General features: G+C 41.3%; 1 protein-coding gene across 2 annotated transcripts; it reads left to right on the top strand.

Moving 5' to 3' along the window:
- Window positions 1-100: 100 nt before the first annotated feature.
- cass4 (Cas scaffold protein family member 4) lies at window positions 101-18,135 on the top strand. Of its 2 annotated transcripts, XM_005938570.2 has the most exons (7): window positions 101-793; window positions 13,508-13,894; window positions 14,549-14,632; window positions 14,729-14,827; window positions 15,955-17,247; window positions 17,350-17,430; window positions 17,561-18,135. In XM_005938570.2, the coding sequence occupies exons 1-7, from the start codon at window positions 791-793 to the stop codon at window positions 17,963-17,965; spliced, it is 2,352 nt and encodes a 783-aa protein (XP_005938632.1). In that variant the 5' UTR covers window positions 101-790; the 3' UTR covers window positions 17,966-18,135. The 2 variants fall into 2 exon arrangements, with proteins under 2 accessions (XP_005938632.1, XP_042082579.1); XM_042226645.1 differs by lacking the exons at window positions 14,549-14,632; window positions 14,729-14,827.
- The last annotated feature ends 4,021 nt before the right edge of the window (window positions 18,136-22,156 follow it).

Here is a 22,156-nt window from a genome sequence, read left to right as displayed (position 1 = left end):
GTCAGGAGCACCAAATGGACACAACACGCAAACAGCCAGAGCCATTTCGCACTTTCTGTCACAGTTAAGCTTAAGAGATCCCTCCAAACTTTCTTGGTCTTATCTTCAAAAACAGGAAAGAGGGAAAAAAGAAGCAAACTTCTCAAAGCTCCTGGTTTCCCTTCTCTGGTGTGGCCTTTGACCTCTGCCTGGAAGGTCAGGCTGCCCCATCGCCCCTCTGCATTCCCTAGCTCTCCCCGACCCCGCCGTATGTCATTCAGACAACAATAAGGAAAGTCCCAAGAATTTGTGCTTTCAACAGCCACTACCCCCGTTTTCTTGGCTAACCCAACCAAACCAATCAGTCACAAATATAGAGAAATGTTCCATATTTAAACATAAAGAGGAAACGCAATAAAAGGCAATGAGAAAAATTCCCTCAGTTAGTTGGAAGGGCAGACTAGTGGTGAGCAGGGTACTTCTGCTTTACAAGAAAAATTGAGGGTAAAGGAAGTGCGGAGTGCCATGAAGATGGGTTAAAACATAAAGAAAAGCAGTGGGTGGGGCACAAGTTTGTGTGAGTGTGTGCAGGAGTGTCTCTCTGACCAATGGGGCTGCGGGAAAGCAGCTGAGTTTCTCCGCCCTGTGTAAAACAGCCGGGCTCGCCGTGACAGCTCAGACAATATGCTTGTGAGGCACGGAGGAAGAGGACAGCACGCAGACTTTCCACACACACGCGCTTCACTGAAACTGCGACCCTCGGCAGACGGATTTATTTCTCTGTGTGGATGCAGCTACTTCCTTAACGATCATGGTGAGTGCTGCAGCTGCTTCTGCGCTTCAACAGTTACTCAGCTTTTACTTTGTAATGCAGCATCCACCCTGTTGTGTCCTGCCGTCAGAGGAATGTGCCTGTAGACCACCTGCTCGGCTTTCGCTTTAAGCCGCGGTGTCGGCTACCACCTATTTCTACACACACCCCTGTGACCTGCTCTACTGTAGGCTGTAACCTGAGTCCATCCTGACGCAGCTGAGAGGGAAACTCTAAGAGCCTCATTAACACAAAAGCCTTTAGAAGTTGCTCAGCCGCAGATAACTGAGGATGTGAAGCTGGATATTTTCAGAATGATAAAACCAACAGACACAAGCTCTTAATATTCAAACTATCATCTGATCACCGAAACTTTACGCACTGTGGAAAATCAACTTTCGTGGCTTGATTGCATTGCAACCTCAGCTCACTCATCAACTACGTGTTACAAAAATAGTTGCTGCAGCAACTAATGCAGTGGTTTCTAAATATGTTTGTGATTTTCAAGCCCAAACACTATGATTGTTTCGAATAGGGCTGCTGCAGCTTCAGAACTTAATGATTATCCTCATTTTAAAGAAAATCCCTATAATATTATCCTAATATCGATAGCAAATTACAGAAAATAAGTGTTAGTCAAGTTGTTTATTTGTTTGTTGTCTTTTTTGGAAACTGATTAAACTCCAAATACAAGTGAATGATGAGTCAGTCACCAGAACTGTCATACGCACAAAAAGAACAATTACACAATCATTTATTATTGTAACAGCTCAGGTTGAGCAATTTGGAGGCAAAGTTAGAGGAAAGGCTGAGATGGGTGAGGATGGAGCGGTCAGGCAGGAGGAAGACCACAGAGGAGGTTCACAATGTAGTGAAGGAGGGATGCTGGGATAGGGTGAGAGGGATGCGGACGATCTCCTGAGAGGATCACATGTGCATTATGACACAGTGTCCTCCATTATCATTTTATTGGAGCCTTTATTTTGTGTGCCTTTATTGTGAAAGGCAGTCACTGTGACATTTGGGAATATGCTGAAAAAGTCTACAGAAATCAAACTTGGTGGAGGGCTTATGCACACTTTAATACTGTAATATCTTTTCTGACGCACACCCGTTTTCACACCTTGGCTCATGTGATTAGGTAGAGGATCAATAGGGGGTCAGTGACCCTCTTGGGGACACGCCCATAGGGCTTAAAATCTGGGGCTCTCCACCAATCGCTCTTAGAACTGAAGAAGCTTCTCGAATGAGAGGTGAAACGTCTTCAAGGAAACTTAAAGAAGTCCAGACGCTTTTCAAGCTCCTTAGACTACGATGAGCTGGATGACTGAGAACCTTCACAGTCATTAATATAGGCCACACCAGTTGGGTAATGAATCCTACCATTTCCCACCGTGTCACGGTTGTCACTGTGTATTTTCACCATTCTGCCTCCAGAAACGAGTGTTTGTTGAAGCACTCTGAGAGTCGCGGATCAGGGGAGCACTGCGGCCAACAGCAGATGTGGAAAGCATTAAAGTGAGCTGAGAATTCTGCTCCAGTTGCTGTGTTGGACAGTTCTCAGGCCAGTCAGTGTGTAAGGGCGGGTGGTAGAAAAAGTTTAAAAACCTCTATATGATGAATGAAACAGCAGAGCGCAATCTTCCCAAACCCTGTCTGGAGTTACCAGTGGTGGGAAAGGATATGCATCACTCTGACAATCCCCAAGCGAAGCAACCAGTTTGACTGTGCTCATCTTATTCATTTTCCCTTTAAAAATACTGTCTGGTTTGGCTGATGACTAACTCTGTTTAAGCAATCGAACCTTACATGAAGGTTGTTTTATACCCGATCCCTGCCTTCATCAGGATGCAGAAAGCTATTTTGGGCCGCCTAGTGTGTTGCTTAGTGTCTGTTTTTATCATCTGAGAGCAGTAGTCAGTGCACAGTCACAGAGGTTTACACAGCAGGAGGCTGGTGTGGAGAAGTGGCAACAACATCACCCACAAAAGGAAGCTGATCTAAGTTTCTTGAGCTAATTTAACTCCTGTGATCTTCAGTCATGCGTTTAACTCCTGAGGACTTTTGAGGAAATCATTAATAAAGTAGGTAACTGGATCCTCCTCAAACAGACTACAGTACTTACTAATTACTACAGTAATGATAAATGAGTGGATCCAGCTCATTTAGTGGGAGGTGTATCTGAAAACCATAGCTAACAGATCAAGTTGTTCAAGTTTGTAATAGCAAAAAGGTAGTTGTGAAACAAAAAGCAAAAAAACGAACCCATCAGCTACAAACACGAGGAGAGTGCTCACGCTCGCCCATTCCTTACATGCCTTTTTTTTTCACATGTGAGGGAATTTTATTGTGTCTTCCAGCTTATTGCTTTGGTTTCTACTCCCATCAGTGAGGAGCAATAAATAAAAGCTTCACTGAGCCCACAGTGTGTTACTGTATGAGCTAAAGAGTTAGATGTGTTTATGAAGTCGTTTGAGGCCAAATTAAGTTTCTCTCACAGCTTGCTGAGCTCCCCCAAGTGACCCAAAAACAGCTTATGCCACTACTAAAGAGATATTATAGTAGCCAATGCAACAGCCCTACCTAGATGAACATACTGTAAATTGAAATGTTAAAAAATAATTTAAAAATTTCCGAAATGAAGTGAAAAACAAAAGAATGTGAAGAAAAAGACGCTAAAGCAGACGCTCACATATCAGATGTATTAGTGTTGGGCTGTACTTTCATGTAATGGAAATTTATACTACAAGAGCGTAACTGAAGCATCCTAAGTCGGACAACAAATAGTTGTTTATATAGAGCCTGACTGATAGAGAATATTCAAGGCCAATACCAATATTTGGTGATTTCAATATTCAGATATACTGGCCTACATTTCATTTATCTTTAAGACACAGAGAGTATAAATGTCTGCTGTCATAAATGTCAGCAGATCAGCCAACATCTAATATCAGCCTGCCGATAAAACAGCAATTTCATTTTTTAAATCAGACCTTTGAGTTTCTCTTCAAAAGTTTGTTTTGGCTTTTTGAAACATTATCATCTAATACAGGGGTCTCCAACCCCCGGACCAAGGACCAGTACCGGTCCGTTAGTGGTTTGGTACCATACTGGGTTGAGGCTTGGGTGTGAAATTTATGGTTTTCAGGGTTTTTATCGGTTTTTATCGTTTTTATCGTTAACTCGGTTTCCCTGGGTCTTTTCACGTGTGTTATGAATACATCTTCTTTTTTTGTACCGGTACTGGTTTTATGTTGTTGTATTTATTTATCTGCAACACCTTAAAGGCCGGTCCGTGAAAATATTGTCAGACATAAACCGGTCCGTAGCACAAAAAAGGTCGGGGACCGCTGTTCTAATGAACTGAATATAATGTTAATTTCATAGAACACGCAGGTCTCATGAACTCAAGATTGTATAACCTTTGAGGTAAGTATGTCAGTAGCATAGTGAGCGCCCCCCACATGCTCCCTAAACCCTGTGGCTTCTGTGGCATAAAGCTCATGTTAAAGATATATTCTGTCATTTAAGTCCCCCGGTGGGGATTTTTGTAAATAAACCGAGCTATGTTTACTTCTCAGTGGCCATACTTGAGCTCATTCTTGATTTAGGAAACAATATTTTAGTTCCTCAGTTATCAGTGAAGTTACATATGAAGTTTACTACATTTCTGCAAATTTCACCACCAAAGCACATTTAAGTAATCCCTCTGTTTGCATGCACGTCTTTCCCTTTTCGTACTCGAGTGCAAAAAGTAAAGAAAACATGTCGATAACATGAAATGTGAATGTTTGACAACCAAGGGCTACTGCAAAAATGAGCTGATACGGTCGCCTTGCTCTTCACTACTGCAACTGTACTAACGCATCAAAATGATCCCAAAGAAAAAAATATGTTCTGCAATCCCGTAGTGAATATCTGTAGTGAGAGAAAATGCAGAAGATGAGCATGAGGAAGTGTGACTATAAATAAAACCAGAGTGCAAGCAATGAGATAAGTTCCTGTCAGGGAAACAGTGGGCCTGCAGCCCGAGTGTTATCTGTAGAAATACTCCTCACTTTGACCAGCCTGTCAACCACTGTTCATGCTACACCTCTGCAGATGAAAGATGCTGTAGTGCATTTGTAAACGCTATACAAATACAGGCCATTTACCATTTATCATTTGTAGTCTGTATCACAGGCGCGCCCTCGCTGATTTTGAGCACAGCCCCACTTTTAGCGTTTTGGTCATTTTAACACTTTGGTTTTTCAGATCCACAAGTGGTTTAGACATGAACTGCTAAGTTATCAGGTCTTTAACTTTAAGCTTTCTAATTAGAACGTTTGGTTTGCAAGGTACATCTAAAAACTGTGTCTTTAGACACAGATCGGGAAAAGCTGTTTGGTCACAAGTAAGGAAGGCGCTGCTGGAGAAGCATGATATTCTTGATAACTTTGAATCACGTTTTAGGAAGTTGCACTCCACAGAAACGGCTCTCCTTAAAGTCACAAATGACCTTTCGATGGCCGCAGATAGCGGTGACTGCTCAGTCCTTGTTCTATTGTCCATATGAGGCTTACTGTATGTACAGCATGTTCTTGTGTAGACCGTAGCTCAGCCTTTGATACTGGGTTTCCAGATCTGTCGTGAAATGGTTCATTTCAATTCTGGCGAATAGAACACTTTTGGTGTCAGTGGAAACCTTTTGGCCAGATGTAGCTGAATTTTCATGCAGTGTTCTGCAAGGATATGTTTAAGCCCCTTGTTATTCTCATTACATATCCTGCCATTAGGCCTTATTATTATTAGTTTTAAAATCATTTCCTATCATTTGCATGCAGATGATATCCAATTGCACCTCGCTTTTAAACCTTGTAAACTGGATAAACTATCTGTTCTAATGGACTGACAAACAGTTTTCTGCAGCTTAACACAGACAAGACTGAGTGTTGCTGCAGAGAGCATCAAGCCCCAAATTAGACAACGTCTGGGTTCTTACTCGTCCACAAACAACAAATACAGGGAGTGCAGAATTATTAGGCAAATGAGTATTTTGTCCACATCATCCTCTTCATGCATGTTGTCTTACTCCAAGCTGTATAGGCTCGAAAGCCTACTACCAATTAAGCATATTAGGTGATGTGCATCTCTGTAATGAGAAGGGGTGTGGTCTAATGACATCAACACCCTATATCAGGTGTGCATAATTATTAGGCAACGTCCTTTCCTTTGGCAAAATGGGTCAAAAGAAGGACTTGACAGGCTCAGAAAAGTCAAAAATAGTGAGATATCTTGCAGAGGGATGCAGCAGTCTCAAAATTGCAAAGCTTCTGAAGCGTGATCATCGAACAATCAAGCGTTTCATTCAAAATAGTCAACAGGGTCGCAAGAAGCGTGTGGAAAAACCAAGGCGCAAAATAACTGCCCATGAACTGAGAAAAGTCAAGCGTGCAGCTGCCAAGATGCCACTTGCCACCAGTTTGGCCATATTTCAGAGCTGCAACATCACTGGAGTGCCCAAAAGCACAAGGTGTGCAATACTCAGAGACATGGCCAAGGTAAGAAAGGCTGAAAGACGACCACCACTGAACAAGACACACAAGCTGAAACGTCAAGACTGGGCCAAGAAATATCTCAAGACTGTTTTTCTAAGGTTTTATGGACTGATGAAATGAGAGTGAGTCTTGATGGGCCAGATGGATGGGCCCGTGGCTGGATTGGTAAAGGGCAGAGAGCTCCAGTCCGACTCAGACGCCAGCAAGGTGGAGGTGGAGTACTGGTTTGGGCTGGTATCATCAAAGATGAGCTTGTGGGGCCTTTTCGGGTTGAGGATGGAGTCAAGCTCAACTCCCAGTCCTACTGCCAGTTTCTGGAAGACACCTTCTTCAAGCAGTGGTACAGGAAGAAGTCTGCATCCTTCAAGAAAAACATGATTTTCATGCAGGACAATGCTCCATCACACGCTCCAAGTACTCCACAGCGTGGCTGGCAAGAAAGGGTATAAAAGAAGAAAAACTAATGACATGGCCTCCTTGTTCACCTGATCTGAACCCCATTGAGAACCTGTGGTCCATCATCAAATGTGAGATTTACAAGGAGGGAAAACAGTACACCTCTCTGAACAGTGTCTGGGAGGCTGTGGTTGCTGCTGCACGCAATGTTGATGGTGAACAGATCAAAACACTGACAGAATCCATGGATGGCAGGCTTTTGAGTGTCCTTGCAAAGAAAGGTGGCTATATTGGTCGCTGATTTGTTTTTGTTTTGTTTTTGAATGTCAGAAATGTATATTTGTGAATGTGGAGATGTTATATTGGTTTCACTGGTAAAAATAAATAATTGAAATGGGTATATATTTGTTTTTTGTTAAGTTGCCTAATAATTATGCACAGTAATAGTCACCTGCACACACAGATATCCCCCTAAAATAGCTAAAACTAAAAACAAACTAAAAACTACTTCCAAAAACATTCAGCTTTGATATTAATGAGTTTTTTGGGTTCATTGAGAACATGGTTGTTGTTCAATAATAAAATTATTCCTCAAAAATACAACTTGCCTAATAATTCTGCACTCCCTGTAAATAAACAGATACAAGTTGCTCGGATGCGCTTTATTGAAGACTCACACCTGACCACACTTGAAGGGAGTCTAAAATAAATTCACACTTGAGCACCCAATTCTTGTTTAGAGTCATTTAATGGTTTATGCTGTACAAACAGTTAGCCTCATACAGACAATAGAGAAACTGCAGTTTTTGGCACTCTGGAGTTGGCTTCAATTTTCAGCCACAGACGCTGCGCTTGTCAAGTGAAGTGTAGCAGAAAAACCACATCAGCAGCATCGAATTTCCAAATGGTGTCGTTTGTTTCTTATGTATCCGCTTTTAATTTGTAAAAGGAAATATTTTGTTTCTTATTAGTTTTAATCCTGAGATCAGGTTTAACAAAAGAATCCAATAGTTATTCCATCAGTAGAAAAAGAGTATTGAAACTTTAAATGTCTCTTTTCTTTAGTTCAGTCATAGATCCGTCCACCAAAAGCTGCTTGGAAGTTTTCATTAGTTGAGTTTTTGACATAGTTCTCACCAGTTCCCGTACAGGAAATACCAGGGCAGCTGCAGCGAGTCGGTGTCACTGCCACAGAGTCTGTGTTGACCTCCTCTTGGGTTTGTTTGGGTTGGGGGAAGGTTGACAAAAGTGATTTTCACGAAGCACATCTGAAGATCATCTAAGATTAAAAAAGTGATTGACCAGAGACAGATTCCACACGTGTCAAATGATAATTTATGGGGATATTACACTTTGCTTTTTCCTCCTTCTGTCTCCCTCTGCGCACACACACACACACACACACAAACACACACACCGCCCCCACCAACACTGTCTTTGTTTCTGTGGGAAATTCTAATATGTCATATTTACAAGCTGACTTCCGTTACACATTAAAGACAGGAGTTGATCTCAGCTATGTCTCATCTCCGGCACTGCACTCCCACCACTCTGCCTGGGAAAAGAATTTTTGTTTCTTAAATCCTAGTGCATCTCTGGTCCTGTGTGACAGATTTGCATTGAAGGTATAATGGACGAGGCTTTGACCTGACCCCGAGTTCGTGTCTTGGTCAACCAAAAGGGGGATGTTCCCACACTAGGAACTGATCCTAAGCTTGTTCATGTTCCACTGGCTCTAAAGGTACACACTACCACATAAATACGACTTGCACGATGCTCTTTGGCTATACAGGAAGAAGAGTTCCAGTTATCTTCCCAGTTTGTAGTACAGTTACAAAATACCCGCTGAATGTGCGTCACTGGTTACAAAATACTTTGGCAGTAGAATTATGAATAAACACAAGAAGCAACGAGTTTCTATGTGAACTCTCTCACAGCCTGTGACGGACTGCATTTTGACCACCGTGACCTCACTAACAGTTTCTAATAGTAATGAAGATTTGTATCTTCATTTGTAGGAAACTTTTACAAAAAGTAAATGGATCACATGAAAACATTGGCCTTGTTAGAGAGGGGAGTTTCGAGAAGTCCAGTAATGGGGCATTGGAGAGCTCTGAGACAGGCCGGTCTTTCTGAAATCCCCTCACTGCTGCAGATGACCCGCCTTCTTTGGCTTAGTTTTGCAAAAGACCTCTTCCTGTTAAAAAAGAGTTTGTCCTTCCCACAGTCACCATGTGCTTGGCAGTCAAAGACTCAAAGGCCCAATCAACATGACTACAAAAATAAGCCCCTCCCTCCACATGGCACAGCTTTAAGTTCAAGTTGGGCACATCATAAGAGCTTCATCATTTGTGTAACTCATGGTTCTACTTTGTGAACCTAAGCCTAACTTTATTGTGCAGTACAAATTTTCACTATGAACCAAATTTTTACCCAGTTGTTTTATACTCTGCTGATTAAAAACAGGTTTGGGTTCAGATATATGACCTGTACTTTTTGACCTAGCTGTCTGTCATTTGTGATTAATCAACCTGGTAGCATCAGCTATGCAACGAGTTGTTTTTCCGCATGTGTCTTACAGAGTACTTCAATGGTGCAATGGCAGTACAAATTATGGTTAGCAAGCCAAACAGAAAAATAAGGGAGCTAAAACGGGGAAGGAAAGAACAGAGCCGTGTACGCCAAGACCTTTAGCAGTGTCGTCACCGACTTTGCAGAGTGCAGGGTCTGAATGATGACGTTATGATGACCGAGCAGTCTGTGCTTTCGTTGTTAGAAACGACTGAATTGTTACCACCTATGCAGTTTATATGTGCTCATATTTTAATACGTGTGTGTATACATGTAGAAGCTGGTCGATTATAAATAATTGACTGTGAAATTCTATAACTGGACGATCTGTTTGTAAGGACTTGTGGTTTATGAGTTTCTCTCTTTTGTTCATACTTGCAGTTGTCTTTGTTACATTAGCAAGGCTACACCTGTTTTGGGCTTTTGAACGGCATCGTTGAAGAAGAGTCTATAGCGTAAGCTAAGATCAACGTCCCCTCCCTGACCGCTGACACCGGTTGTAGTCCGAGCTCTGTGTCCATCCTAAGGCCCATCACAGAGATGTGAGCATGTAACATTTGTGTCATATATCTGTGGAGTAACATCAAGAAGTTTCCTTTCCTTGAACTACTTCAATCCTGGACACCAGGCTGTTTGCTTAAATAAATCTAACATGATACCATTTTGAGACAGTGGCACTGTTTCACATTTAGTCATGATGCTTCCTGGCATGACAATGACTAAAATAAATGCGGCATTTTTGTGCATTGGTATTGCTGTTGTTGACCTTTTAAAAGAGGTACAATGACATCAGTGTTACCAATTCACTTTCACCTTTTTAACAACACATTAATCTATGCAACTAATACAATAGAAATAAACACACCATTTGAAACGTGTCAGATTTGTTTTTAATCCGGGTCGCTCCGTGAGGTGAGGTTTGGAACAAGACATTTTATCTTTAGAGCGCACGATGTACAACCGCTACAACTCGTTGGCTTCTACACCTGACTTTTAGTAGCCAGTCCTTGTGTTGGTGAGCTGATGTTAATTTGTGAACAGGACAGAGAAGAGATGGGAGAGGCAGAGCAGCTGTCCAGCTGAAGTGCTGAAGCCCAGCTGTCCACGGGCATGATCTGCACAAGCAGGCGCGTGCAGGAATCCAAAAGAGTCACAGCTGAATCTGACTTTGTCACTATATTCGTGGATCAACACACAGACACAGAACCACGGCCACAAGGCAAGGACGGACGAGTGCATGTGCCGCCCGAGGACGAGCGACCTATAAATGTCAGACAGCGTGTCATTCAAATAAGGGCTATATATGAAATTTGGCCACCGACAATTAGGTCAGTCTTTTTACGTGCATTCATGGGTTATGGGTGTTAAATATACAGAGTTTGGATAGTTTATAATGAAGCTCAGCAGTTGTCCTCTCAGGATAATGTGCATGATTATTATAAGGAGAAAGCAGATCGCAGTGCCACGGTGCCTGACTGTCATCGGACCCTGTGTATTTCACTTGCACGTCTGTAGCATGACCCCGAGGATTAGGGAGTTTGCTGAGGCTTGCTGCATGTGTCTGCGCGTGTGTGTTGACAGGAGGCCGTGGTCTGCTGTGGTCAGTGTGCAACACAGGCCTGCATCCCAACAGGTGCTGAGCGTGTTGGTCTCTGATGTTGAATGGGCTCTTTGTTTCAGAAGATTCACCCTCAGAGAGAGGGCAGAGCCAGCAGAGTACCCCTGCCCCAACCTCTCCCCGCACACAGAGTTATCAGCGGGAGGTCATGTCGGTATTTGTTTATCCCAACGTCTGTGCAACTGTGTTTGAGTAACCCAGCTATCCTTCATTATACGTATTAGCTTTAAAGAACAGGAGTAGGTGTGAGCAAACAATTTAATAGCATAATCTGTAATCATCGAAGCTTTTCAGAAGCTTTTCAGTCACAAGCTAGTGGGAAACGTCTGATGCTGAGAAATTACACCACCAGAAAGACCCAAAAACTGCGCTTCCTCTAGCGGTCATCTGACTCTCAAAAAGCGAGTCGATTCCCATAGACTCTGATGTTTAAACAGCATTAAAAGGAGGTTACAGCAGTGGCAGTGGTATTTTGTGATTTTTACAGAAGGTATGAAAAATGTTCCTAATCAGTGTAAAAAGGATGAATATTACTGCTGCGTATGTGCAGATCATAAGCTCATTTTAAATACTTTAGATTCTGTTTAGTGTCCAGCATTATATTCAATAAATCATCAGTTTGTAATGGCTGACCTGTGGGCATCATGTATCTCTGAAAATAAACAGAAACACAGGCCTGATTTACTGTTTAAAAACAGTAAATTAAAATATACAAATTAAAAAAAATCAAATCAGCTGAATTAAAAGGCTCGAGCAGTTTGTGACATGCTTAACTGTCGATGTCTACAGTGAGTATTGTTGAAAAATGAAGGTAAAGTGTGGGCTGCTTAAACGTGTTTCATTCAGTCAGCTAATCTGAAGGTGCTGCTGAGCCGTGCCTGTTTATTACACTAGACCAACAGCTTTCCTTGTTGAAATGCTAAAGAAGTTAACAACTGATCTCCTCTGCATCACATATGCTGACCGAGCTGTTAAGTGAGAGAAAAGTCATCTCTTACACATCAATGAAGCTTATCTTCTTGCTAATGCTAGCTGTGTTTCCACACAAAGCTCATATCACAGCTGATCTCAAAGTAAAGGCTGATCCAGCAGCATCCTGTCTCACCTGCTGGTCTCCCACCAGTTTACCATGGAAACCCAGAAGTTTATGCACAACCTGCATGACCACCAGAAAAAAGTTGTTCTCTATTTTTGTTTAGCACTCAAGTCAGTGTTAACTAGAGACTGATATGATGGTTAAAATATTTTAAGCACTGCTGTATACACGGCCAGTACACTTAACTGCATCAACGCTTTCCTGAGTTTATGGGCTAAATCACAAATTCTGCATGATAACATTTTAAAAAGCTTTATCTATCTGGTTTGATAATTAGTTAATGACTTGTGAGAGACATGTCGTTAACCAAGAACACTCCTTTTCACATGCCTTTTTAAAAAAATCTTTCAACTTAAAATCTTCGAGTCTTAAAAACATGATTTAAGACACAACCCAATAATGTCAGTAGCAATGTCCACGTCTTTGCTTACAGGCAAATAAATTAGTGGTTTGGCTCTCCATGCTCCTTTCAAAACTGTCGAAGTGAATTAAATTTATAGATGAAAAAACCTTTGATATGCATGATATTCACAAGAATTGAGAACAGAGTTATGAGCTACGTTAGTGCCTGAACTCTTTCCTCTTTTGAGTTGGTGGCTGCACACCATACCATACCACTATTTGCTATGCATTCAACACTGCCCATTGTTTTTGGTTTAGGTGTGTGTGTGTGTGTGTGTGTGTGTGTGTGTGTGTGTGTGTGTGTGTGTGTGTGTGTGACATCTGTGTTCTCATACTGAATGTCTCCCCACAACACGGCTACCACAGAAAACAAGGCTTAAGCTGCAAGAAACTCTCACACACCACATGTTATATATACACATGTCACACATAGAAGAGCCGGGTACTTTTATGGAATCGAGAACTAACGATGGCTAACAATGCTTACCAATGCTTGGCAGTGGTTTAGCTACAAAACATTCACAAGACCCAGCAGCCACTCTTCTTTTAGAAATTGCAACTGGGATTCAAAACAAGTTTAGCAAAATGTATCGCCCACAGGGGAAGCTTTTCTATTTTTCTCTTGATAGGAAGTGCAATCTGGAAGTGAAAGCAAAGAAATATGTCACTGAAAGAAGTTAACAAGTTAATTTATCTCTGGAGTCTAAGTTATTACAGGTAATAATCCTGACCTTCACCATTTCCATCATAATAAGTCATCTTAGTTTCTTTTCCAACTATTGGTAATCGGGAAACAAAACGCACGTATGAGTGATGCATATCAGAAGCTGTTAACAGTATTTTTTGCTCATTCCTAAAACACAGGACTATGGCCAGCGTAGGGTTTGCAGCTGGGCTTGGCATTGTTGCCACTGAAGAATTAGACCCTCAATCGGGTTATGATTTTTTCCCCTGTGAGTCTGACGATTGAGTTCGACTCACATTTTGCAAGAGGAAATACCATTATACGTGACCGCAGCCTATTTCCTGTGTGGTAGTACCACATGCAACCTTCTAACCCTTATTTCATTTGTCTCTCTTTTTTTGTTGTTGTTTAGAACCAATTAGCAAAAGCTCTGTATGACAACACAGCAGAGTGTCCAGATGAACTGGCCTTTAGAAAGGGCGACATCCTCACAGTGATAAATCCAAACGTGGCTGGAACCAGTGGGTGGTGGATGTGCTCTCTGTATGGACGACATGGCCTGGCACCTGCAAACAGACTAAAGCTCTTACCGCAGATGGTGACACCAGCAGTGCATGAAGTGCCCAGGTCAACTCATGGTAAAACTGATGACAGTGTGCAAAATATCTACCAGACACCCAGCATCCCCAGAACCACCAGCAGTCCTGCTTATGAACTCATGGACACGATCTACAAGGTCCCCTCTGCTCACTTATTGGCTTCAAAAGGTTCAGAAGCACCAGGACCCGAAGCACACAAGGTACAAGTGGTTTTTTTTCTATATTTAGAAAATTATTATTTTGCAGTTTTTGGAAAGGAGCTCATTGTAGCTGATAGCCAGTCTGTTTGTCCAAGGTCAAAGTCATTCATGCTTCTTAGGAAGTGTTAATGCTCATGATTAGAGAGGTAGAAATGTTGTAGAAATGAAACCCCTGCTGACAAAAGAGCTTGCAGATGGAGACCAGGGGCCTCTCCATGGGGACAGGCATGCAGCACTGGGGTCTTTATGGGCCTGTAAAAGCCAAACAGACACAGACTTCAGACACTTTTAACTGCAAACAGCAGCACATGCTGACAGGGACCCCAGAAAAACAGAAGTGTCTGTACGGCTGCCTTTGCAGCAGAAGGAGGGGGATATATTCCCGCATGTTCACCATTTCCTCTCCTGCTCCAGGGAAGTCCTGTTTCTCTCTACAGTAGCTACCTAATTGTCGCTGAACAGCATGGTTTTCATTACAGAGCTGCATTAATTGGCAAGGTGTATGAATAATAGCACTTACAACAGGCTTCAGAGCAAACACTGTCCCCATAAACGTGTTAACGCATGTGTCAGTGGGGAAAAGTGGCTTTGATCAAAGCAGAGCAAATGGTGCCAGTCAACTCCAATATTACAGCCTGACTGTTTTGTCTGCAGCCTTCATCCTTCAGTACAGCATCCAGTCCAAATGGGAAGATGTACGATGTGCCGAACCAACCAAAAAAAGCTTCCTTTTACACTGTAAGAATGTCTCAAAGTCAAGATAACTTTAGATGATACTATTTGATTGGGCTTTGGTCCGACAGCTTCATTTTCTTTCTAATGTGCTATTCGCAGAAGACAACGCCTCCTACACCGATGCTACGAATGCAAGTTCTGGAGAAGGGCCTTAACTCTCCGGAGACTTTAATGTGTAGCAAACCAGAAGACTCTTATGTAAGTTTCAGATGTTTTAGAGGATTCATTTCTACAGAAGAGGATAGAATAGAATAAGCCTTTAATTGTCCCACAAGGGGAAATTTGGCTGTAACAGCAGCCAGAAAGACACATATACAAACAAACAGTACACAGGACACAGAACACAGAACAGAATCATACACAATTTATTTCATGCATATTTACATCAAGGACAATGGTTACTATAAACAGTTATTAAATAAAATAAAAGTAACTACAGATAAGAGGCAAACGCAGGTTGTAGTGTGAATTGGTTGATTAAATTATTGCAGTTACAGTGCAGATGTAAACATCTATGAATGCTGGGAGCAGTTTTGATTGTTAGGGCCACTGAGAAAAAAAGTGAGCACATCTTTTTTTTATTTTCCAGAATTCTGAAAAAAAAAGGTCAGAATTCCGAGATTAAAGTCAGAATTCCGAGATTAAAGTCAGAATTCTGACTTTTTTCTCAGAATTCTAGAAAAGGGAAAAAAAGACCTGCCCACTTTTTTTCAGTGGCCCTAATCCTCTTCCATAAATTTCTCTACCAAGTCATTAATTTCGTAATATCTTTCAAAGGTTAATATGGTTTCGATTTGGTTAATGTCCATCCTTTCTATAAAATTTTCACCTGTTTGGAACATGAAGCCTGAGATGTAAAAATGTATGAAGATTTCTTTTGAAATCTAATATTTTGTAACATTTTTTTTCCTTTGGCATTTGGCCAAAACAAAACTAGCATGGTAGATGTTAAGAGGTTAATGAAGCAAGGATTGGTGCCTTTTATAAATGTGGTCTGTTATTATTTTTAAATACAGAAAATCAGTCAAAACATCAAAATTAACCTGCCTGTTACTCCTTTGTCTAACAAAGTACTGCTGATTATCAGGGTAAGGACATAGATCTGACTTATGGCACTGGGATGTTACCAGCAAATTTTTGGGGTCGATGAAGTGCTAATTTGGGCCTTTATGAGTCAAGTTTGTTCCTGAACATCCAAAAGATGCTTCATTGGATCGGGTTTGGGAAACAAAAGTCCCAGGGCACTAACTCAACTGTCAGGTTTCCCGCAAAACAGATGTAGGACTTGTACTTTAAGTGTTGAACAACTTTGTTCTTGTTCACAGGTGTATCCGGTCCCACCACCCCCTTCTCAGGAGCCAAATTATGACATCCCCATTCCATCAGTCACAGAATCCCGAATTAAAATGATAGATGGATACAACACCCTTCCCAGTTCTCGCAAACCTGAGTTGATCTATGATGTGCCAGTGGGACCTGAGAAACAAAGTCCATCCCGTGGCATCTCTGATACCATGTCCAGCAAATCAATTTCCAGGCCGATGTATGACACTCTTCCAGCACATCGAAAAGAAAGTCCACCTATATTGCTTTATGATATACCCAAACCAAAATCTCCCGATATCCAGATTAAAACAAAAGTATTACTAAAAGATTACAACAAACTTCCAACCCCGAAGCCTACAGAAGAGTCTGTATATGTGGTTCCAGCCAAGGAGGAACACCTCATCCAAGGTGTCACCGATCAGCCCAATGATCAAAACCCCATAGAGTGCAGGGGTAACTCAAGCAATGATTTTGAACTCCAAAGAGTGCGTCTGCAGCGGATGAGGAACTTTCTGGTCTGTACAACCTTTCACGGCATTCAAGAAAGCGGGCAAACTGCATTGGGTGAAGATGAGCAAGGTCGAAACAAGCATCTGTCTGCAGCAGATAATCAAAGAATCAGCACGGCCTCCAGCTCTTCCAACAGCTCCTGTGACTCTCTGGCCCTGAGCTCCTCTTCCCCCGAGCTTCTGCGAGAAGTAACACTCAGTCAGGATGAGGCGTGCCGCAAACTGCTGGACTTGCAGGAGTCTGTTTGTGAAGCTGTCCCCAAACTCATGCATTTTGTCAGCAGTCATTGGAGGTGTAAGGAACATCTGGAGAAACATCTCAAGGAGATCAAAGAAGCAGCAGAGTTGATTGTTTGTTCTCTGACAGGCTTCCTAAACTTTGCCCTAGATGTTAAAGGAAATGCCCGTCGTTTGACTGATGCCAACCTGCAGACCAGGCTCTTTAAACAGCTTTCCATCATAGAGGATTCAGGTGTGATTTTACAACAAACAGTGAGTAATCTGAATGAGGCCAAATGGCCTCTAAATAAGCTCAGTCAGGAACCGGGGAAGGTCCAGACACCTGACCAATTGGAGCGCTTTGTTATGGTGGCAAGAACTATTCCAGACGATGTAAAGCGCCTAGTATCGATCATCAACGCCAATGGCAAGCTTCTGTTCCGAACTCCTCAGAGAGATCAAGAGTCTGTAAACACCACGGATCCTCCAGAAAAAAAATGTCCTGACAAAACCAAACAAGAAGGGGACTTAGCTGAGGATGACAACGATTACGTGGAGCTGCAGGTATCAACTTCTGCTCCTCTGTCATAATATAAAGATGACTTTTTAGCCACAAGAAACCCATGCTGCATACTTATTAATATATTGGCTTTGAATTTTCCTCAGACCAAGAAAGAGGAAAACAAACAGCAGGAAGTGCAGAAGGAACCTAAAGAGAATGTCACACCAAGAACAGAGACGACGAAGGTATGTCTCCTCATTAGCTGACACAGTCCTGTACAACAGACCTTTTAATTTATAAAAGGATTTTTAGTCTGAAGCAGACAAACCAGTCTAGAAGGCATGTTTACCTTTATTCTGTTTCTCCCCTGCCCAGGCCAAGCAACACTCCTCCGACTCTGGCACCGAAGAAAAGCAATTATCTTCCATGTCAGAGCACTGTAGACTTTACTTTGGCGCTCTCCAAAAGGCCATTGGTGGATTTGTGGGAAGCCTTCAGGATGGCCAGCCACCAGAGAAATTCATCTCACAAAGTAAGCTGGTGATTATGGTGGGCCAGAGACTGGTAGACACTTTGTACAGGGAAGCCCATCGTAAAGGGTCTAACCAAAGTCTGCTGTATAAGAGCAACCACCTGTGCGCTCTCCTGAAGCAGCTAGCTGTGGCCACCAAGAAGGCGGCACTGCACTTTCCTGATAAGCAAGCTCTTCGCGAAGCTCAAGAGTTTGCAACGCAGCTGGCCCAGAGAGCACAGCACTTTCGGCTATCGCTTGAGCTCTGAGGGTGAGCCCACGGTATCAAGCGTACAGATCTATGTGAAGAGGAAGGTTTTATTCATCAGTCATGTAGCTATTTCTTTTTTAATCATGTTTATAGTGTACAACTTCTGAGCCTAACTATGCTGTTGCTTTTGCTGATGAATGCAGGTTACTGTTTAAATATTAACAACTGTAGAAAAAAGCCGCCGGCACAGGTTATTTCAAAAAGGTATTGCATTTGTACTAAAAGGCAGTATCAATATAAATTGCACATTCAAGATGCTGTAATTAAGCCAATGTTAAAATGCATTTTAAGTACAGAGTATAAAGTATTTTTTTCTAGACTTATGGGAAATGTATATTCTTTGAGTTTTGTTGGTTTTCTTCATTGTTTTTTTTACTATATTGTGTATGGAACATATTCTTCAGAGTAGCATGTTGTTACAGTCTACTTTTTGTTAATATCTATGTAAATATTTCAAAAAACATTTGTTATGCATTCCCAAAATTTACTTGACAAAAGACTGAGTACAACATATGTTGAAGTTCTGTTGATATTGAAATAAAAACACAAACACACACAACTGAAAACTTTATTTTTCTGCTTTGTTAATATGTTATAGAAAATAGATTTTTTTAAAAAGGGACTGGAAATGAGAACATTGCACCCCTACAAACTGTTCCGCCGGCTATCTTAGTTCTTGGTATTGAAATGATGCTTTTGCATGAGATCAAAGGGGAAGATTTGTATTCTGTTTCTACCTGTTTGCCTGGATGTTCTTTTCAGTACTTCTGTTTTATTTATTTTCACTTGCTTTCTGTGAGCCAGTTAGCCTGTTTTCTCTGTTTTAATTTTCTGTGGTATTCTGTCATTCAGTCAGCAGAAATTCATGCAGGGCCAAGCACGCAACAAAACACTGTGAGGGGGATTTACGGGCCATGCATTAGCCCTTTAAAGCATGAAATAAATGTCAAAAAGGTTAATGGTATACAGTTAGTGTAAAGGTGAAATTAAATACATGAATATCATTTATATGTGATAAATATCATTAGCTTAAATTCAGATTCAAATATAACTCTAACCATGAGCACCACAGCCACTGAGCACCAGCCCACCACAGTTCTTTACTGAAAATGTACGCAGTACACCAAGCTAACCTGTTACTCCTTCACGAAACCGCCGAGCGTTTTCATGCGACTGCTGAGTAAGGCCTCAGTTTGTTTGCTGCAGGACAGTTCACAATATGAAAACAACTTCACATCATATACAGATCTGTTATCTGATTTAAAACATCAGGACATTACACGTAAGCTTTAAATTTCCACTTTATCAAATGTCACTGAGCAGTCCTTACCTTACCAAATCGAACCTCTCTTCTTTCGTCCTGTCTTTCCCCTCTCTTGACTCCATCTCTGAGTGAAGTTAGCTCTCTTTCTCCTCTTTCCCTGTGAAACACAGCAGCAACACATTGTGTGACAACCTGCACACAAACAGTTTGTGTGTTTGCTGTTAGCAGATAGAAAGGTTACATTTGAAATGACCTGGCACTTACTCCATTTATGCTCTCTCCTATCTGTAGCGCTGGCTAGAAATTCTAGAAATCTGCACCAAAAACGAGGTTCCAGATCCACTTTAATCCTCAGAATGGTGTCATAAATCAGTTTGATGTTTGAAGGCTTCCAGTGATGGCAAATAAAAACGTCCCTCTAATGTGTTAAACCTAAAGTAAGAAGCTTGTTTTGAAAATGTGGGGAGTAGAAAGGAAAGATATTTGTTTAAAAATGTAGTGAGTGAAGTAAAAAAAAGTTTAGAAATGAATAAAAACTCAACCAAAGTACAGATAATTCAGAAAATTCTACCTAAGTACAGTAACAAAGTATTTGTACTTCATTACTTGCCCTCTCTGTGAATGTGTTACACAATCTTCCTAAAAGTATCATCCCAGCTAATTCAGCTCAAACTCAGACGCTGCAATGCTCAGAGGAACTGCAACAAACTCAAAATCAGCTACACTGCCATTAAAACGTTTTATTCCCCACTTCCTGATTTCTTAGTTACTTTGTTTGTTTTTTGCATATTTGTCACATTTAAGTGTTTCAAATTTTAATATTAGACAAAGATAACCGGAGCAAATAAGAATTCAGTTTTTAAATGATTTCATTTATTAAAGGAAAAAGCCATCAGGACCTGCCTCATGTTAAAGGTTAAAGTTAGATAAAGACACATATGGGTTGTTTAGAACGGTTGCCAGGAGAAAGCCTTACCGAGGTCATTATTAGGGATGTGTGCAACAGGACAACTGGACTAGTCGCACATAAATGACCAAAAGACAGTAAATTATTATTTCCTATATGTTATACAGACATTTTCCGTTAACACTAATAAAATTAGATTATGGGTGATGGAAATGAGCTTTTTCTGAATCATGGACGGGCTCTCCTTTAGTAACAGCGTGAGGAGGTCAGTCATTTGGGAGTGACAGAGTAGAGCTGCTTCTCCTCCACATCGAAAGGAGCCGTCTGAGGCTGTCACCTCCTGGGTCAGAGATGGCATCTGTCGGATGGCCTGGGAACCACTTGATGTTTTTCCGGATAAGCTGGAGGTGGGGAGAGGGAGCTCTGTACTTCCCTGCTTTGCCTGCTGCGTGACCTGACTTCAGATAAGATAAGGAAAATGACTGGATGACGTATGTTTTGTTATTTTAAATTCAAACTTTTATTGAAGTGGTTATCATGACAACAACATGGATCATCTATAATTGACGGTAAGTAGCAAGTAAAGTTCTTTTATGTAGTGCTTTTCACAGACGTAACAGTCACGAACAATTCAAACACAATATCAAAAGAATATCAGCAAGAGGCCCGATTAAACAGAAAAGTTTAGTTGTTTTAAAAAGAAAAAAGGCTAAGAGGCTACAAGGAAATATAAAATTAAACTTGTTAATTAGACATGAGTGTTTACCAGACAAGCAAAGTCACAAAAAATCCTACTGGCTGCATTTTAGGATAGTTGAAGCCGGTGTTTAACCCACACTGGAGATTAAACATCAGGATATTTCAGTCTCTGCTGCTTCAATACTGGACCTCATTTGAAAAATCTATTTTGAGTTTCTTTTTGTTCCGTTTGCGTTACAGTGAAATACAACCATTAATGGCGTAATTGTTCTATTTCTGTCACTGAAGCGTGAAAACATTTTTACACCCCGAAGTGATTGTTAGACATCCGAGTCATTACAGAACAGGAACTGGATTTAGGGTGGTATGCTGTCTTTCCTAACTGTGGACTGTGCACAATAGTTAACCTTTTACCACCCACTCTTCTGCTTGGGTACTACCTTTAAAACTGCTGGTAGTATATAATGTCTGTGGTGAAAAACACAGCACTGCAATGAAATGAATGAACAAAAAGACCTTTAGAGAGGCCACTGTTCAAAAGATGGGGAAGATTATTTTCAATCAATGCATGTTTTACATCTCTGTAAGCTTTTGTTTTGGTTGTCTGTGAAGTTGGGCGAGCAACAGTTCGGGCAGATTTTCTCACAAATTATGAGATGTTCATTCAAATTTTGCTGATTTAAATTTGATGCATAGCTACAATAATTTTTGATTCTTTTGATACCTGCTGGCTTTTCCTCTGAGGCACTTTTACCTTCTCTATTCTCTTCTCCCAGTTTGCATTGCACTTTTTCTTTTGATCATTTGGCTGGGAGTTAGCAAGTGGTTCCAGACAAGCATGAAGAACTACAGGCAACCATAGAAATCTGCTAGCAAACAAAGCAATCACTGATCAACTGATCTCACCCACCGAGTGCCAACAACCTCCAGGAACAACTGCCAAGCCGTCGGGGAATACACATTTCCCTAGAAACCAGTGGTTGTACCACGTCTAGTATATGGTGGACACATCTAGAGCTATGTGTGCATCGTATTACACCAGAAACCTTATCAGGTTATGAAATGATTTAACCACATGCAACGCTTCCACTGTGTCATTGTGTAACAAAAACTAAACTAAAATGGAAAACTGAATGTAGAGCTACCTTTAGCAACAATAACTTGAAGTGTTTTGTGTCGAATGTTTTTGTGAAGGAATTTTGTCCCTCTCGTATTTACATCATTGCTTCAGTTCATTGGAGCGTGCATGGATAAGGAGGACCTCATGGTCAGCTCAAAGGTCCTGCTTTACTAACCACGTGCATGCACAAACCTGTGCA

This window comes from Haplochromis burtoni, unplaced genomic scaffold, assembly GCF_018398535.1.
Source record: "Haplochromis burtoni strain Fernald_Lab_line unplaced genomic scaffold, NCSU_Asbu1 Contig_221, whole genome shotgun sequence".
In the NCBI taxonomy this organism is placed as follows: Eukaryota; Metazoa; Chordata; class Actinopteri; order Cichliformes; family Cichlidae; genus Haplochromis; species Haplochromis burtoni.
Note: the sequence above shows the minus strand (reverse complement) of the source record. Positions and strands in the feature narration are given on the sequence as shown.

Bases quoted from the DNA above. Each gene is read 5' to 3' on its own strand.
- cass4 (XM_005938570.2), top strand. The intron at 13,895-14,548 runs GTACAAGTGGTT...TTTTGTCTGCAG, and splicing joins CAGGACCCGAAGCACACAAG to CCTTCATCCTTCAGTACAGC. The intron at 14,633-14,728 runs GTAAGAATGTCT...TGCTATTCGCAG, and splicing joins AAAAAGCTTCCTTTTACACT to AAGACAACGCCTCCTACACC.